The sequence below is a fragment of the Schistocerca serialis genome, chromosome 2, assembly GCF_023864345.2.
Source record: "Schistocerca serialis cubense isolate TAMUIC-IGC-003099 chromosome 2, iqSchSeri2.2, whole genome shotgun sequence".
Lineage (NCBI taxonomy): Eukaryota > Metazoa > Arthropoda > Insecta > Orthoptera > Acrididae > Schistocerca > Schistocerca serialis.
In genome coordinates, this window is record NC_064639.1 from 246,254,738 (window position 1) to 246,275,719 (window position 20,982).

A 20,982-nucleotide genomic window follows, 5' to 3' on the forward strand; every position below is an offset into this window, starting at 1 on the left:
CCAATATGCTGCATGCTGCCTACCAAGAAATCCTCAATTCAGTCACAAATTTTTACTGCTATTCCACATAATCACACTTTTGTTTGGAAGAGGCCACAACCAAACTGATACTGAATATTCCTGAATCTAGCAACAGTGTATTTCACAAACACGACATAGAAGCACTTGATAAAGGGAACTATGCAACTGATGTCTTCCTCAACGTAACTAAAGCATTTGATACTATGGACCACCAGAGACTGTTAAAAATGTTAGATAAACTGGGAATAAGGATGGTGGTAAACAAGTGGTTGCAGACATATCTACAAAACAGAGGACAGTTGGCTGAAATTACACATACATCAAGTAGCTTTAACTATAGTGAAAAGAACACTTCCGACCCTAAAAATATGAACATAGGTGTACTCCATGGTAGTGTGCTAGGTCCAGTACTATTCCTAATATACATTAATGATTTCTCACAAAGCATCAAACAGGGACAAAAATATTATTGTCTGCAAATGACTCCAATGTACTGATCACTGACAAGTCATCAGAATTACTAAGAGAGAAAGCTGATGAAACACTTAGGAATGTATATAAGAGGGCAGCAAACAATAAAGTCACACTTAATATAAAGAAAATAAGCTCAATGAATTTCCATGTGTATATAAAAACCAGATTATAATAATCTGAAAATAAATAATGAATCATTACAATGTGTGAAAACCATACAATTTCTTACAGTACATGTTGACTACCAGTTTCAGTGGGAAGAGCATATAAATATACTTAGGACCACAACTTAGTAAAATAGTCTCTACAGCATGCTGTGCCCTCTGAATTCTTATGTCAATAGGGATATTTTGTGTATCAGGTCTGTATATTTTGCTTACATTCATTGCATGATTAGGTATGGCATAATTTTTTGTGGAGCGAATAGGAAAAATGTCCAAGCATAATCAAACTACAGAAAAGAGCAATATGTCTAATAACCAAGAGTGGCAGCATGGTTCACTGCCTTAAATTTTTAAAATGCTGGAAATCTTAACTGTCCCTCATGAATATTTTTTTCAGAGTATTATGTGAAAGATATCAAGTTGCACGATGTCTCAAAATCCACATTAAACTGTAGATCACACTATAACTGGTAGGAAAAGTCAGTTTGAAGGTTGGAGGAAGGCAATGGCATACCACCTCCAACAGGACCAAGGCAAGTAAAGCACTGTGCTGTTCAAAATAAAGTTTGGATTGATGACAACTTTACTTTTACTTGAAACATTCCACGTGGGAAATATATATATATAAAACAAAGATGCTGTAACTTACTAAATGAGAAAGCGCTGGTAGATAGACAGAATAAAAAACGCAACACACACACACACAAATTTCAAGCTTTCGCAACCCAAGGTTGCTTCATCAGGAAAGAGGGAAGGAGAGGGAATGACGAAAGGATGTGAGTTTTAAGGGAGAGGGTAAGCAGTCATTCCAATCCCGGGAGCAGAAAGTCTTACCTTAGGGGGGAAAAAGGACAGGTCTTTTTGCTCCCGGGATTGGAATGACTCCTTACCCTCTCCTTTAAAACCCACATCCTTTCGTCTTTCCCTCTCCTTCCCTCTTTCCTGACGAAGCAACCGTAAAATTCAAGCTTTTGCAACAAACGGTTGCTTCATCAGGAAAGAGGGAAGGAGAGGGAAAGACGAAAGGCTGTGGGTTTTAAGGGAGAGGGTAAGGAGTCATTCCAATCAATATATACTGGGCAGATCTCTGCCCAAACTCTTTGCCTTTACAAATGTCTGCTTGTGTCTGTGTATGTGCGGTTGGATATGGGTGTGTGTGCGAGTGTATACCTGTCCTTTTTTCTCCCTAAGGTAAGTCTTTCCGCTCCCAGGATTGGAATGACTCCTTACCCTCTCCCTTAAAACCCACATCCTTTCGTCTTTCCCTCTCCTTCCCTCTTTCCTGATGAAGCAGCCGTTGGTTGCGAAAGCTTGAATTTTGTGATCACAAACTTCTGTCTGTATATGTGTGGATGGATATGTGTGTGTGTGCGCGAGTGTATACCCGTCCTTTTTTCCCCCTAAGGTAAGTCTTTCCACTCCCAGGATTGGAATGACTCCTTACCCTCTCCTTTAAAACCCACATCCTTTCGTCTTTCCCTCTCCTTCCCTCTTTCCTGATGAAGCAACCGTTGGTTGCGAAAACCAGAATTTTGTGTGTATATTTGTCTTTGATTGTGCGTCTATCGACATGCCAGCGCTTTTGTTTGGTAAGTCACATCATCTTTGTTTTTAGATATATTTTTCCCATGTGGAATGTTTCCCTCTGTTATATACAAGGCTATTACAAATGATTGAAGCGATTTCATAAATTCACTGTAGCTCCATTCATTGACATATGGTCACGACACACTGCAGATATGTAGAAAAACTCATAAAGTTTTGTTCGGCTGAAGCCACACTCCAGGTTTCTGCCGCCAGAGCACTCGAGAGCGCAGTGAGACAAAATGGCGACAGGAGCCGAGAAAGCGTATCTCGTGCTTGAAATGCACTCACATCAGTCTGTCATAACAGTGCAATGACACTTCAGGACGAAGTTCAACAAAGATCCACCAACTGCTAACTGCATTCGGTGATGGTATGCGCAGTTTAAAGCTTCTGGATACCTCTGTAAGGGGAAATCAACGGGTCAGCCTGCAGTGAGCGAAGAAACGGTTGAACGCGTGCGGGCAAGTTTCACGCGTAGCCCACGGAAGTCGACGAATAAAGCAAGCAGGGAGCTAAACGTACCACAGGATGGTGCTCCACCGCACTTCCATCATGATGTTCGGCATTTCTTAAACAGGAGATTGGAAAACCGATGGATCGGTCGTGATGGAGATCATGATCAGCAATTCATGTCATGGCCTCCACACTCTCCCAACTTAACCCCATGCAATTTCTTTCTGTGGGATATATGAAAGATTCAGTGTTTAAACCTCCTCTACCAAGAAACGTGCCAGAACTGCGAGCTCACATCAACGATGCTTTCGAACTCATTGATGGGGACATGCTGCGCCGAGTGTGGGAGGAACTTGATTATCGGCTTGATGTCTGCCGAATCACTAAAGGGGCACATATCAAACATTTGTGAATGCCTAAAAAAACTTTTTGAGTTTTTGTATGCGTGTGCAAAGCATTGTGAAAATATCTCAAATAATAAAGTTATTGTAGAGCTGTGAAATCGCTTCAATCATTTGCAAACGGATATGAACTGCGTTTTTAAAACAGGAACCCCCATTTATTATTACATATTCGTGTAGTATGTAAAGAAATATGAATGTTTTAGTTGGACCACTTTTTTTCCTTTGTGATAGATGGCACTGTAATAGTCACAAATGTATAAGTATGTGGTATCACGAAACATTGTGCCAGTGTGGGCGGTATTTGCTTTGTGATACATTACCCGTGTTAAAATTGTGGAAAAGGTTGATATCGTGTTGATGTATGGCTATTGTGATCAAAATGCCCAACGAGCGTGTGCTATGTATACTGCTTGATATCCTGGATGACATCGTCCAAGTGTCCAGACCGTTCGCTGGATAGTTACGTTATTTAAGGGAACAGGAAATGTTCAGCCACATGTGGCACATCAACCATGACCTGCAACAAATGATGATGCCCAAGTAGGTGTTTCAGCTGCTGTTGTGGCTAATCTGCAGATCAGTAGCAGACAAATTGCGCAAGAATCGGGAATCTCAAAAACGTCAGTGTTGAGAACGCTACATCAACATCGATTGCACCTGTACCATATTTCTATGCACCAGGAATTGCATTGTGATGACTTTTAACATCATGTACAGTTCTGCCACTGGACACAAGAGAAATTACAGGATGATTACAGATTTTTTGCATGCAATCTATGTAACAACGAAGCGTCATTCACCAACAGCGGTAACGTAAACCGGCATAATATGCACTATTGGGCAATGGAAAATCCATGATGGCTGTGACAAGTGGAACATCAGTGATCTTGGTGGGTTAATGTATGGTGTGGCATTATGGGAGGAAGGATAATTGGCCCCTATTTTATCGATGGCAATCTAAATGGTGCAATGTGTGCTGATTTCCTATGTAATGTTCTACCGATGTTACTACAAGATGTTTCACTGCATGACAAAATGGCGATGTACTTCCAACATGATTGATGTCTAGCACATAGCTCGCGTGCAGTTGAAGCAGTATTGAATAGCAAATTTCATGACAGGTGGACTGGTCTTCGAAGCACCATACCATAGCCCACACGTTCACCGGATTTGATGTCCCCGGATTTCTTTCTGTGGGGAAAGTTGAAGGATATTTGCTATTATGATCCACTGACAACACCTGACAACATGTGTCAGTGCATTGTCAATGGATGTGCGAACATTACAGAAGGTGAACTACTCGCTGTTGAGAGGAATGTCATTACACGTATTGCCAAATGCATTGAGGTTGACGGACATCATTTTGAGCATTTATAGCATTAATGTGGTATTTATAGGTAATCACACTGTAATAGCATGCATTTTCAGAAATGATAAGTTCACAAAGGTACATGTATCACATTGGAACAACTGAAATAAAATGTTCAAACGTAACTATGTTCTGTATTTTAATTTAAAAACCTACCTGTTACCAACTGTTCATCTAAAATTGTGAGCCATATGTTTGTGACTATTACAGTGCCATCTATCAGAAAGTGATAAAAATGGTCCAACTAAAACATTTATATTTCTTTACATACTACATGAATATGTAATAAAAAATAGGGGTCCCAATTAAAAATAACGTAGTTGATACCCATTTGACCTATGGGAGTGCCATCTAGTGGGCCAACCATAGCGCCATCTGGTTTCCCCCTTGAAGCTAGACAAGTTTCGTTCTTTGTAGTTTTTTCATTTGATGCTTATTTCATGAGATGTTTGGCCCGGTCACGATCAATGGACCACCCTGCGTGTGTGTCTATATATATATAATAGAGGGAAACATTCCACGTAGGAAAAATATATCTAAAAACAAAGATGATGTGACTTACCAAATGAAAGTGCTGGCAGGTCGACAGACAAACAAACGAACACAAACATACACACAAAATTCAAGCTTTCGCAACTAACTGTTGCCTCATCAGGAAAGAGGGAAGGAGAGGGAAAGACGAAAGGATGTGGGTTTTAAGGAAGAGGGTAAGGAGTCATTCCAATCCCGGGAGTGGAAAGACTTACCTTAGGGGGAAAAAGGACGGGTATACACTCGCACACACACACATATCCATCCACACATATACATATTTAAAAACAAAGATGATGTGACTTACCATACGAAAGTGCTGGCAGGTCGATAGAAACACAAACAGACACATACATACACACAAAATTCAAGCTTTCGCAACAAACTGTTGCCTCATCAGGAAAGAGGGAAGGAGAGGGAAAGACGAAAGGAAGTGGGTTTTAAGGGGGAGGGTAAGTAGTCATTCCAATCCCGGGTGCGGAAAGACTTACCTTAGGGGAAAAAAGGACAGGTATACACTCGCACACACACCCATATCCAACCGCACATACACAGACACAAGCAGACATTTGTAAAGGCAAAGAGTTTGGGCAGAGATCTGCTTGTGTCTGTATATGTGTGGATGGATATGTGTGTGTGTGCGAGTGTATACCCGTCCTTTTTTCCCCCTAAGGTAACTCTTTCCGCTCCCGGGATTGGAATGATTCCTTACCCTCTCCCTTAAAACCCACTTCCTTTCGTCTTTCCCTCTCCTTCCCTCTTTCCTGATGAGGCAACAGTTTGTTGCGAAAGCTTGAATTTTGTGTGTATGTTTGTGTTTGTTTGTGTGTCTATCGACGTGCCAGCACTTTTGTTTGGTAAGTCACATCATCTTTGTGTGTGTGTATGTGTGTGTGTATATATATATATATATATATATATATATATATATATATATATATATATATATATATATATATATATATATATTTTGACTACTATGTTAAAAATTGTTTCATGCTTGATTATGAAACTAAAAACAGCTAAAGTTAAAACCCAGCCGAGTATATATACATTGACATAGGTATGCTCTGGTCTTCCACAACAAAACTAAAAAATTACAGACAAAATAAAAATTTTAATATGGTAATGGAGTGCCTAAAATAAAAAAAAGTTATTTAATTTAAGAAGCTCTCTATTATAATATACGTAGAAATAACAGTCATCTAGGACTAAAAATCAAATGTAATAGAAAATTGTCAATTATGGTGTAAGCAACTAATATTAAGCTGTTACTTAATCTATTTTTTGAGTGATAAAGTCCACACAATGTAAATTATTATTATTAATAAAGAAATCAAATCAGATAATTAAAACTTCATTATGAAAGAGATAATTCTGAAATTCAATGACCAGCAACAAAACAGCAGCATTAGCATCAACTGCAACATCAGCAAAAATAACTTATCAAAAAACTTTCACCACAACATGTACCACAGGCACCTTGCCCATTGGCTGGATTTCATTCTCCTCATCTGAGCATGATCATATGGAATGGAGAGAGGTTGCCATACAGTTATGTCAGCACCTCACAACAGTGTGTGTCTCAGGCACTAATTGCCACCATTGAACCATTGATAGTTTCTGATCTGGTGTGATGCACAAGCTCTGATGTTAGTCTAGTACTGTGAATTGTGAGTGGTTGTAGTGTCTCAGTGTTTTCATTTCCAACATTGGAAAGTCCATGTTGGAGGATCAACAATATTATGAAACAGATAAACTGCTACTCACCATTAAGATGTCACATTGAGATGCAGGCAGGCACAATGAAAAGATCGAGGTAAGTAAACACACACACACACACACACACACACACACACACACACACATTAACCCAAGCACATCTCATGCACACATGACCGCTACTTCCGACCAGAGCTGCCAGAGATAGCAGTCATGTATGTGTCAGGTGTGCTTGCTTGTGTGAATTTGTGTGTGTTTTCTTTTCAGAAGAATGCTAGGGCCAAAAGATAAAAGTGTAGCAGTCTTTTTGTTGTGCCTGTCTGCAGTTCAGTGTGTCATCTTTACGGTGAGTAGCAACCTATCATTTTCACAAGATTGTTGTTTTCCTTTCTTTGGTTTCAAGAAACAACAATGCCAATCTTCTGGGCAATGATTTAAAAAACTGAAACATGTGAGTCAAAATTGATGTTTCATTTACGGTGCACAGACTCTTATGTGAGCAGCATCAGGCTGTGCAATGTATGATGTACTTGATCCGCATAAGTGTGCTGAAGTGATCAAATTTGACAATCTGTCACTTAAGCAAGTCTTCAAAATTGCTTGATGAAAAAACCCATATCAGAAGGCAACAGCATTCACATCATATGTATAGCAAAACCAAGTAACTGACATACGTTCATTCACCTTCCCAACATGGCATGCTGTATCTTTCTGATCTGAACATCAGAGAAGAGTAGACTACTACTGCCATGATGCCCCTTGTACTGCTTGTGTTCATGACAAAACATTAGTCTATCACAGTAGCAGCAGAAATTTTGCACAGTCCATGCAACAGTTGCAGATGCTTGCAATACATGTGATGCACACAGTGGGAGTATCGAAGAGATAAGGCAGAATACCACTACTGCCAGTCAACATGTTCCTTTTCAAAGAGAGACTGGAGCAACAACATTGCAACAGTGACATACTGGTAGCAATAATGTGTCCCACTCTTGAAATTCACCACAGAGGAATCACATATGTGCTATCAGCAGATACAATGTTGGACGTCTACCACATCAAGACAAGTTATGTCCTGACTCGGCCCCAACCAGACAAAATTTCTTTGAGCACTGAGGCAATCATCCCACCAATGTACCAGGTTGAAGATATCTGTTTAGCAAAATGCCACATCCTGCTGCATGAAGAAGTCCATAACTGCATGCTGCACATCCTTGTCTGATGGAATTGTCGACCCTTCAAGGCCCTTTTTAAGGGACTGAAAGTGTCAAAATCACATGGGGAGAAACCACAACTATAGGACAGTGTCTTACACTTGAGTTGGCATAACTTCTGCATTACAACATTTGTGACATACGGATTTGCATTATCATGAAGCAGCACCTTGCCCACAATGGTGTTTTTTGACAGACATGCTGCCTTACACAGTCTTCATTCTCCGATGGGCGTATACCAGCATTTGTCCTTCAGTAGCCAAGAAAAGAGTAACAGCACACTGGTCCTGTTTGGGTGCATTTGGTAATAACATCACCTTACTTCATGTTTCTGCATTTACAAAATGCATGTCAGAAAGACACAAATGCAACACCAACCCCTTGCCTACATGCTGGTGCCTATATATCCACATCAAATTTGCACTAAACAGCATATATGCTGCAGGAACACTCAAGTTGAAAATTTTGATTGTCCCTTATTTGTCAGAGGTTACAATGGAACTCATGGTACTATGAATTTTTGGAATGATCCACATAGAAAGTATAACAGACATGTTCTGATGCATAAATGACACAGCTGCTCACTAAGTACATTTGCTGATTGCTACAAGAAACTAGTTGCAGAATTGATAACAATGTCATACAATATTAGTTACTAGGGCGACCATTTAATTACTGTACAGGGTTTGTCACAGGAGTGACCACTGAAGAGCACTGTAAATAATACAACACTCAGGTGACCACTGCACTCAATAACATGTCCTACCATAGAAGCAACCAATAATGCACTAACATAAACCATTGCTCAGATGACCATTGAAACCACAGCATATACCATCACACAAGTGACCACTATTGGTACTAGACAATCTGTCACTCAGGTGATCGCTGAAATCATGACACCATCACAGCACACATAATGAACTGGTACATTCTACCCTTTGTCTGTGTGAATATGCATTATATGCATGTCCAGAGAAGTTGTAGTAGTGGTGACACATCTGAAAACTCTGCTTCTTAATCCTACAGGAACCTCTTAAATTTGGAATGCAGTGGGGTGGAAATACTTTTGATATAAATTGGACACCAAACTCACAGCCTCTATCACTGGGACCTGCTTTATATTTATTTTTAGGTAGGCTGATGCACCTCTACACAGACCCCGCCCCCCTCCAGCAAGCGAATCAGGCTGGCAAGTGCACTTGTCACCCAGAAGAGGATGGAAGGTCTTGCATTGGTGGTTGTGTTGACTGGGAAGATGGTGGCAGTCCAGGGGGTGGTTGTGTGGTTGTGGTGGTGGTGGTGAGGCCATTTGAGTGGAGTGTGTAAAGTTGGGCTCAGACAGAAAGGTGTAGGCCAATGTTATACAGTAAAGTGACACCATCTGGGTGTTCCTATTGATGGCAAACTCCATGATATGGTGACCTCATCTAACAATCATATGAAGACCAAAGTATGGAGGCTGGAGATCAGGCCAGATCCAATTAATCTGGGCCATCATGTGCATGGAAGTGGTCATATCTTTATGAATATAGGAAGGTAGGGTACCATGTTGAGAGCTGGGTTGAGGACACATGTTTGCAACATGGGAGCACAGCCCATCCAAGAAGGTCAGTAGGTGAGAGGCAGAAGTGGTGGCAGAGGCCTCAACAAATTCTCCAGGTGTCCAAAACGCTCACCATAGAACAGCTCAGCCACTGGGGCACTGATGTACATACATCTTGAAACTCCTGTGGAGCTCGAGAAGGATGATGAGGAGTACAGCTGTCCATGCTGTGCTGTGGCAAAGGAGAGCAGTCTTCAAAGTGTGCTGCTGTCACTTGCCCATACCATTACTGGTTGAGTGGTATGCAGTGGTGTAGTGACAGAGAGTGCCACAGAGTTGGGCAAGCTCACTGAACAGCTGGAATTCAAACTATTCTCTGCAATCCATAGTGATGTGGAGTGGGGAAGCAAAATGAGCAATCCATGTACTCACAAATGCTCACGCCACAGTTTCAGGTGAGATGTAAGGAATTTTTATCACCTCTGGCCAGCATGTGAAATGATCAATGATAGTTAAAAGATACCACTGGCTGCCAGATATGGCGAGAGGGCTGACAATGTCAATATAGACATGGCTCCCTGCAACCTCTGGGAAATCACCAATGCGAGTATGGACACGCTGGACAACTGACAAGCAACACTGCAGAGAGCTCAGGTGTAACTGTCTGAGCTGATGCCAGGGCACACATAGCGACTGGTAACAAGCCTGGTGTGGCATTAACACCAGGTTGCATGGGTTGTGGATGCTGCCAAAAGGCCTGCCAGCGGAAGGTGGTGGTAGGAAAGATCATGGCTTGCCGGTGGAGGAGTCACACAACAGTTTTATGTCCGTGCCAAGGATAGAGACACGCTCCAGTCTAAAGCCAATGTTTAGGTTCTGGCAATAAGACTTCAGCCCTGTACTGACCTCTTGTGCTGCACTAAGTGCAGAAATTGATGCAACCAGTGAACAGACAATGGGAACCAATATTATCCATTCTAGGGATGTGCTGAATTTTGTACATTGAACTGAGAGATATATTCCAATTGGCAGAATTGAGATGGTGAGTAGTGATTGTTGGTCTGAATGAAAGGCATTGTGATGAGTTTGTGGTCCGGGAGTATGACAACGTTCCTGACATCCAGTGGTCAGTGAAAGTAGTGGATTGCCTCGTAGGTGGCAAGCAGGTCCCTGTCACAGATACTTCACTGGCATTGTGGACACATGAGCTTCTTCGAAAAGAAAGCCAACAGTTGTCAGGAACCACCGCTGTGTTGCTGCAAGACTGCACCTAAGGCTTGCTGGCTGGCATTGATCACCAGTGCCAATTGGGTGTCACGTTCTGGGCGAGCCAGAAGTACAGCATGACTAATGCTGTTCTTAGCAGTAGTGAAGATAGTGTCCAATTTAAAGAATGGGAATGTTGCTCTTAGGACCAGCAAGAGCATCTGCCAGCATCTTTTGAATAGAGGGTGTGATGGGGAGAAGAGGCTGTGCTGAGGAGAGCACAAGTTCAGCATTCCAAGGAACCAGCGGAGTTCACGAAAAGTTTGTGGACATTGAATTTCCTGAATAGCCTGAACTTTTGGAATGTCATCTGGGAGGCACCAAAGATGCATTTGGATGGATTAATAATAACCCAAAATTATTTAGCCATTGAAATGCTGCTGTCAGTGTTCACAGTGCTGCTGCACGATGTCATAGAAAAAGGTGAAGCAAAAGGGCAGGTAATGTAGCATGCCATGGATGAATTGCTGCCATATCTGTGCAGCATTTCAGAGATCAAATGCCATGTAAACTGATTTGAAGAGGCTGAAGGTGTGGTGATGTATGTCATTTGGATATCTACTGTGGCAACTGGTATAGACACTGAACACTGAAATGCCACTGAGGTCATGTGTGAAGGCTTGGGACCAGATATTTGTCCAGGATGGAGCATGTATCATGAGCACAATAGTCACTGCCAGCTTGTCAGGATGCATCTTCCTTCAGTACGAGGTGGAAAGGAGAGAATCAGGGGCTGCCCAAATGGTGAATGACATCATGATATTATTCTTAAAGAAACCTCAAATTTAGCTTTAGCAGCAGCAAGTCACTCCAATGTGAGGTACTGCGACCTCCTGAAAAGTGGAGGAGCAGGCACAGTATGGATATGATGGATTACACTGTGCCATATGTCTTGTGGTGCTACAAGTGGGTGTGCAATTGGTGGGAAATTGTTGAGATGGTCCTGGTACTGTCCAGATGGTCCTGGTACTGTCCAGTGACAACAGCATGGGTGAGCTTCAATACAAAGTTTTGCTCAACATGGTGGAAGCCAACTGTTGAGTGATCAGAGTCCATGTTCATGAGACAAGAACTGGCAATATCAGGGAAGAACTGAAAATGTAAAAAGTCAGCACCAATAGTTGGATTTCTGATGTCTGTGATGGTGAATTTTCAGCTGAAGGTGCAGTACAGTCCTAGGTCCAATAACATCAGGTAGGCTCCATGGGTGGTGATGGATGAAATGTTGGCAGCTACCTGCTGAAATGGTGTTTTCGGTTGACACCCAGGGAGCAGTGTGCATGGATGAACATACAGGTCAGACCCAGTTTCAAAGAGGAAGTGCTGGCCAGACATTGTCTACAAGAATTCTGAAGCAGCAAGCCATCCATATGCACTTACCCATGGATACCACTGGCATTTGCATGGGTTGCACAGAGGGGGGCACTGGGAAGCATGCTTGCCAAACGTGCACTGATACAAACACATAGTGGGTGGGTCTTCAGCATGATGATGTACACGAATGTGCTGACAAGGATATGGCAGTGAGGAAGCAGCAGCTGGCTGAGCATGAAGTGCAGGCACTTGAGCTGTGATGGTTTCGATCCGGACTGAAAGCACCTGAAATCCTGGCTGGCCATGGAGGAAAACAACGTATCCTTCTTTGTTGTGACATCACATGCTTTCATCCACTACTTTGATTGCTGTTTTTTCCAGATATGAACTAGTAGTTCTGTGTCTTATCGACAGTAACAAACTGATTCAGAAAGTCAATTGAATTCTTACTAAAGATTGATGTGTGATTTGTTTTGCATTTGGACCAGCATTTAACAAATACAGCACCTACCTTGATAAAGGCTTCTCATAGATAATTCACTGAGTAACATTCACCTCATTCTTTGGCAGAATGTGCCTAAAGTCTTAGTTATTGTATATCCTAAATCCAGCATCACACTGTGCACATTCATCTGTGGTTAGTCTTGTAACATTCTTTACATGGACTATTTTCAAGAGAACTGGAGCCATTTTTTGAAACTGAAGGAGTAATACTCTTTGGTTTCCCTTTGACAATAGAGTTAGGCACTTCTGCTTTTGCTTTGCTACATTCAGTTTCACTTCCTGTCTCATTTGTGAGTGACTTGACACTAATTTTGATGCAGCTAACAGCCTTTACATATGACTAGAATTTCTTAGGGTTTTGAGAAAGATCTTTCAAAAATACAGTAGGCTTCCTGCATTACTCTCTTGAGAGCCCAAAGCATTTCATTCTCATGTCTATACCTATAGTTCTCCGCTTTGTTTTACAGCTATCATTGGTAGTCCCTGTTTCTTTAGGAGTTTTTTTACGTTGACTGTAAATCTTTGAGGGTCTCCCCCATCACAAACTGTTCTCCTGAGTACATATGTATAAAGTGCATGGTCAATTATTCTTTTAAACTTTATCCATAGTTTTCTACCTGCTGCAGTATTGAGCTATAAGTTTCAAGTTCCTCATTGAGATATGACACTATGACTCCTTTTTCTAATTTACTGAACACATAAATCTTTCAGCTTGTTTTAGTTGCACTTTGTCTGTGGTAATCATTGTAGCTACAACTGTCTCATGATAATTGATATCAGTTTTGATGTGGCCATCATCAAATAGGTCAGGTCTGTTGCCATTAGATCTATTATATTTACATCATGAATGGATGTTATGAAACACCTATTCTAAGTAGTTTTAGGAGAAGGCATTTTGCAATGTTTCACAGAATGTTATGTCCACCACTAGCAAAACTGTAAATATCCCAACTGATCATTGTGTGATGAAAGTCTCCTCTGATAATTATAGTACTAGTGAACTGAAGTTTTCTCTACAGTTTTTGGTAACATTAGTGGTGGCTGACAGAATGATCTAGTTATAATTTTATGCCCACATCTGATACTTACGATTACCCACAAAATCTAGCATGTACCTTCAATTTTTACTGTGGTCTATTTGAGCTTCTTGTATACATTACTTCCATTTCCCATTAATCTGTCTTTTCAATATATGCTTAAATTTTCCCCAAAAATATCACTGCTGTCAATTTCAGGTTTTAACCAGCTTTCTGTATGTAGTATTATTTGAGCTTCACACCTTTTTAGGAGCACTTCAAACACTGGCACTTTGTGGTGAATGCTTTGGCAGTTAATTATTAGACTGTAATACTCTTGTGCCCATGTGTGGGGGTGGTGGAGGAATTGGGGGAGGGAGGGGAGAGGCGGGGAGGTCAGTCATTACTTTGGATCTTATACTAATACCTCCATGTCTCCCACAGCTATCATAATCTGGACTGAATGGAGAGTCACCTAACTAAAAGCCTTGTGTGCACCCCACATACAGTCAGCTACTTGGGTAGCAGTCTCTGATGTGTAGTGTACACATCAACCCTATGTTGCAAGTCCAGGAATTCAGTCTAACTTGTCACAGAAAAATTGCAGTCTCAGGTTCAAATGTTCCACTCAACTTACAACCAGGAGGTCATCATCTATTCTTGGGCTAATGCTGTAGACTATGAGCTTTATTGAAACTGTGAACTAGGGTGTTTTTCTCACCCTTCTCTGTTAGTCACTGGTATGATTCAAGTATGATCTTGGACCCCAGATGACAGGCATCGTTTGTCCCAATGTCCACCACAATTTTCAGCTAAACACATCCTGTTTCCTCAGTGGTTGCGAAACTGCCTCTTCACCATATTGAATAAGGCTCCCAGATATACACGCTGAGGGCACATGACATTTCTTCCCATTCCTTGCTGCCATTTTGCTAAGGGTACCATTAATTGCTGTACATTTTAAATGCTAACAATTAATAGACCCCTTACCCTTTTCTGTTTGCCTTCACTTTACATGTGGCTCAGCATGTGTCCCAATGGGTGAAGTGACACTCACTGGCTCAGTTTCATTTTCGGTGGAAGACAGCACCTCAAATCTGTTGGTTGAGGGAACTGAGTTCTCGGTTGTCCCTGTCTCCCATGTATAGGATGCCTTGACCTACCATAGACAAACCGCTTGCAGTCAAGTGGATGTGTATTGATAAATCCTATATTTCATGAAGAAGAGACAGTATCCACAGGAGAGGATAGTACTTGAGGTACTTTTCGTACCTCTGTTACAGAACTCTTGGTAGCCTACCCAACACATCAATTTGCAGCATCTTCCAGTCACTTGACAGCACATAGGATGATTTTCAGGTGTTTACCTACATCAACAAATTCTTCCTGTGCCTGAGAACAGCATGCACAGTGGAACTGCATTTTGCCTGGTGCAATATTTTACAGAACACTAAACAAATAATTGTGAACTAAGTCTGCTGATTTTTTTGTAAATTTGTATTGTCAGTAGCCCTTTAGAACTGAAACAGTTAACAGCCAAAATGTGATAGCTATTATGACAGCCGAATAGCTTGGCACAAAAAATAGTGCTTCTGTGAAATATTTTTCAGGTTATGGATGCTAACAAATTCAATAATAGCATTAATTTATGACAATTTCAGATGATACACACTCCTGTTGAAAGAGAGAACTAGTACAAATTGATATGTTGGTTATTTACAGTAACTATAAGTCACAGATGATCATTTATACTAAATAGGTTGTGCACAACACTCACCACTACCAAAAATTCTCAAAAATATACAACTGGAAGTGTCAAAAATTCTTAAAAATATACCTTTTCACATTAATATATAATTAAATTAGGGAATGATTGTTTTGAATCGAGATATTATGGCCAAAAGCTTCTAAAAAGTACAAATTAAGTGTAAGATTTTCATAGCTCTCACAAATATGAAAGATTATGTGAAATAGAATGTTAAGAGTCTCAAATTTCATCTCAAAATTATCTGACACACACAGTCTCTCACAAAGAAGAATTTGGAAGTCAATGTATATATATGTAAATAAATGTGCAAACTGCAAGTGTTTTTACTTAGCTGAATTTACGACACCTTCACTGGAATGCCAAAGAAGAACACTGCAGTGTCAGTTTATCACAATCGAAATTTCGAAAACTGTGGAGCACTAAAAAAACACAACCTATGCTAGTGGCAGCTAATAGTGTATGACTTTGATTTTATTTACATTGGCATAAGTATCCCAAACAAAGGATGTTATCCTAGTACAATTATGTAGGCTATCTACTTGACCGAAACACAAACCATTTGGCTATTATGAAAAGCTGTGTAACAAAATATTCCACAGATAAAATTAACCTCTATGTGTCACTTGTGCAGTTATGAAACTGCAACTGGAGGCCTCTCTTGTTCAATCTCACTAATCTGGCTTTGAACAATGAAGAGCCCTTTGTGGTTTGTAGTTACACCAACAGTCAACTATGATTTTAATAATCACTCTGGTTTTCATTTGTTACAATGTTAAAATTTCTGGTGCCATATTTTTGCTGGAGACTTTGAAAATAAATTTCACAAATTTACTGACTATACCTTAGATATGCTTGAAATGTGTAACAGTCCCACATATTTTCATCAGGTAATGCAGGATCTCTTTTTCCATTTTTGTATCTAGCTTGTACTGCATTGTTACATAAGTGAACAGACTCATGGAAGTTCTTGAGGCTAAATGGCTGGGAACAAAATCGAAGATAGCTTTCTCTAAAAACAGAGAATAAAATAAATAAATAACAAACATTTCAGTGTCACCATGAAGAATTTATCAATCAGTGAAACATTTCTGTGTAACATACTTACTTATACATCCATACCACAAGTGGGTGAGTTGATGTTACCAAAAACCACTGTCGTATGTCAAATTTTGTTTTATATATCAATAAAGGACGTTCTGTGAGAAATGTAAACATATACATTATTAATTTTAAAAACCATGGTTAGTAATAGCATTCAAACTTTGCAAGATACCACTTAAAGAAATGATTACATCTCTTTTAATTACTAAACAAGGACTAATTACTAGCAATGAACTACAGACACAATCTGGAAGTGGCAAGTTCACACTTAAGTGATTTCTACTGTGCATAAACAAAGTTGTTTTGTGTGCTTTTACCACCTTGCTTGATGTTTGCTTAAACAAATGATCTGTATAAAGTTTATGATCTGATGGTTTAATGAAACAATGTTAAGATTTTGTTTCTCATCTCTGCGAATACCTTGTAGTTATCGGTAGGAAACTTTATTGCTGTTATATCAAAACAAAATTAGCTACATTCCAGTGGTACTGAAACAACTTCCCAATGAAAGCTCACTGCATACAGTAATGACAAAACATTTTGTGAGTTTTATGCATTAATACTCACATTGCCTGGAAGCTGCTATTTATATTTGCTGTGAATTTGCTTCCGTGCCATGAGATGTATATTTTCTGTCTTTTTAAATAACTTTCCCATTCAAGACATCATATTTATCGGCACTTCTCAATAAACTGAATATTCATCTGAATACCTCTTATACATCCATTTCAGATTCCAGCCATATGTAATTGCTCATAATAAAGGGTTTTTGGAAGTGCTTACATTTTAAACATTTAAAATATTTAATGCATAAAAGTGCAACAGATATTTCACATACAAAACATTGTTATAAACTTGCTAATTTTATGACGTGATTCTTATTTTGGAAAAATCCACTATATTTGTGAGTCTAATATGTTTAAGAATATTAAAACTGTTTCAGAAAACTGCAATTTTATGTGTTGATATCCTTACCATGGATAGAAACTGATAAATACTTTCTTGATTATATTTGTTTTGTAAATAAATCCGCCTTTTCCTGCTGCCACTTATTTTATTTTACTGGTTCTAAGCCATCATCAGTGGGATCTATAATGATACAGTTTTGTTAGTTTTAGATTATTAAACAGTTCACATTATAATTTTTTATGTAAAAAAGTAATTACTTACGATTTGCTGATCTACATTTTCTCTCATCTGGTCTGGAGGTCACACTACCACTGTATTACTGCCATATAAGCACAGCTTTGCATTTTGACCTTCTTCACACTGTTCGTCATGTTTCTCCTCCTTTTTGTGGTGAGCTCTTGTTCTTTTGCACCTTGATATAACCATTTCACTGGACACTGCTTTTCACACTGTAAATATTGCAACTCAATTACATGTTTCCTCCTCTTTGGCATGTCTACCTACTTGTTGCCAACCTCATGAAGTATATGTTCAAGACTAACTTCTATTCGTGATGTTTATACCTTGTGTGTGTATGAGAGAGAAGGGAGCTGAAAAGGTTTTTTTTTCCCTTGGGTGGGGGTGGGGGTGGGGGGAGGTTGGTGGTTTGAATTGTATGGTGTTGTACTAGCTGTTAGCGACTGGTTGAAAGCTTAGGTGACAGCTGATTTGACTTTTTGTTTCACTATTCTGTGGAGGGGTTCATGGATAAGTGATTGTAAAGATGTTTGGTGGTATTATTATTATACTGGATAGTATTATTAATCTTCTTTGGGAGCATTATTATATTATTTTATCTATTAGTGTAAATAATGAATTGCTTGGCATGTAACCTTGATCATACAATAGGGTTTTCCTTTCTGCATAGCATATACAACAGACTATTCTGTACAAAAATACGCCCCAACACTGACAAAAAATGGGCACATATACCAGAAAGCAAGTATATATCAACTACAGTGTAACACTTGTGAAGTCAAGATACATAGGACAAACAGGTACAACATTTGATGTCAGATACATAGAACACATTAGAGACTGCAAATATGGGACAAACCACTCCACATTTTGCAGAACACCTAAGAGAACATGACCACAAACCAACCACTAGAGAACATGACATGAAAATAATTAGAGTCAACAATAAAAAACACCTCCTAACACAGCAAGAAAATTTCCACATACAGAAAACCAAAGCAGAAAGGAAAGCCCTGTTGAATGATCAAGTACACATCGCAAGCAATTCATTATTTACACTAACAGATAAAATAATAGAATAACACTCCCAAAGAGGATTAATATAATAATACTATCCAATATAATAATAATACCACCAAACCTCTTTACACTCACTTATCCATGAACCTCTCCACAGAATAGTGAAACAAAAAGTCAAGTCTAAGCTTTCAACCAGTCGCTAACAGCTAGTACAACACCAAACAATCCAAACAAAAAATCTCTCCCCCCCCCCCCCCCCCCCCCAACCCCCAAAAAAAGACACACACACACACACACACACAAGGTATAAACATCATGAAGTTAGTCTTGAACATATACTTCGTGATGTTGAAACACTTTGGAGGAAACACGTAATGGAGTTGCAATATTTATGGTGTGAGAAGCAGTGTCCAATGAAATAGTTATATCGAGGGTCAAAAGAACAATAGTTCACCACAAAAATGAGGAGAAACATGGTGAACAGTATGAAGAAGGTCAGAACACAAAGTTGTGCTTATACAGCAGTAATAAAGTGGTAGTGCTACTTCCAGACCAGATGAAAGAAAACGCAGATCAGAAAATCATAAGAATTACGTTTTTTAAATAAAAAATCATGACGTGAACTGTTTAATCATCTAAAACTAACAAAACTGTATGGTTATAGATCCCACTGATGATGCCTTATATAACAAGGCTAATGTACCCTGGTTGCTGTTCTACTTATCACAGAGAACTGTAACTCTAATTATTTACACACCTGCCAATGGTGTGCACATGTTTGAAGCTGCATTGACTTTCAGCCATGTCTTCTGGGTGATTCACTTTTTTTTTTTGTCAGGCAGTGTATATCATTGTGTAACACATAGTTCAGAAGATGTGATCTCATAAACATTGAGATGCATGAAAAGCTACCTTTTGACTGAAGTTAATTTCATTAAATAGTTGGGGGTGTGGTTCCTTGTAGAATTCTAATTTACATAAAATGATGTAGTGGTTCATATTATCAAATGACTTTTGCGGCTTGTAATTTATCATGTAATGAATTAGCTAAATTCCCACTACATGATTTTACATGAGAGCATGGACCGAACTGCAATTCTAATTATTCCACTGAGTACTCACCAAGAGGCAGCAGGAGAAAATGCATATGAAAGTTAAGGATATGTGCAAGCTATCGAAGCCAGTGGGTCCTTCTTCTAGCAGAAGGGCTGAAGGGAAAAGGAGAGAGATAAATGAGAAGGCCTGGTGAGATTTAGGAAATGGGGAGAGTTACACAAAAGCCACCCAGAACCATGGGACAAGGGAGACTTTCTGAATGGAATGAGAAGCAAAGACTGATTGTAGGGCTCTGCACTGGACCAGATTTGAAAACCTGAGAGCTTATAGGTGGATGATAGGATAATAAGCAAGGCAGGGATTACTGACAAAACATGGTGCAAGAGTTAATAAGAGTGAAATACTAAGTGTATTATTTGTGGTAGGCAGTTTGAGGTCCAGGGGGGTGGGGGAATGGTGGGAATAGGCAAGTCAGAAAAAAAAAACTTATAGGAACAAAGAAAGGAGTAGTTAATGAAAAGAAATGCTGTGACTAAAGAAATTAATGCACATTAAGGGTAGTTTGTAGAGGAAAACCAAAATCATGTTGTAAAGCCAGTTCCCACCTGAAGAGTTCTGAGAAATTGGTCTCAGGGAGGAGAATCCAGATGGCAATTAAGATCAAACTGTTGTGACTCGCCAATCATTCAAAGCATCGTCGCGCAATTACGTGCGTCCTCTACATGTGGCGCTGTCTGCCAGCCATGCAGCAGCTGCGCCACCTAAGCGGCCAGCCGAGCAACGGCCGCTAGACAGGGGCTCAGTGCTCATTCGAATGCTAACGTGTACACATGTCTTGCTTGTCAACTTACTCTTTGACCTATATGTGTTGTGTCGTTCTGAAATATATGTGTTAAACTTGATGTTATAACAATTGGCGACGAGGATGGGATTTTTCCTTTTCACTGTTGACCCACAGGGTTCCACGGCTACTGTCGAGCAACTATTGCAAAATCTCCTTGAACAGCAAACGCTTCTAACAGCGGCGATTCGCGATTTCGTCGCGGCGTGAAATGCGGGGCGTTTCTCGTCATTGGCTATACCTCCTTTTCCTCCTTATGACGAGATGGCGGAAGACTGGTCTGATTATGAAAAATGTCTTCGACAGCACTTCTTGGCATTTCATGTCACGGACAAACAACCATATAAGTCTCTGTTCCTTTCCTGAATTTCACCTCAAATGTATCGGTTGTTGTCACAATTGGCTCCTTTGAAGGATCCTGCATCTTTGTCCTTTGCTGAAATGTGCTCACTTCTGTCTGTCTAT

General features: G+C 39.9%; 1 protein-coding gene across 1 annotated transcript in view; it reads right to left on the reverse strand.

The window, feature by feature from the left end:
• The window catches only part of LOC126455501 (tubulin glycylase 3A-like), a 156,904-nt gene that overhangs the window by 40,611 nt on the left and 95,311 nt on the right, over positions 1–20,982 (reverse strand). The window contains exons 7-8 of the mRNA XM_050091251.1: positions 16,459–16,549; positions 16,195–16,362 (exon numbers count right to left, since the gene is read on the reverse strand). Coding sequence (XP_049947208.1) covers positions 16,195–16,362; positions 16,459–16,549 — 259 coding nt within the window. The remainder of the gene's footprint in view (positions 1–16,194; positions 16,363–16,458; positions 16,550–20,982) is intronic.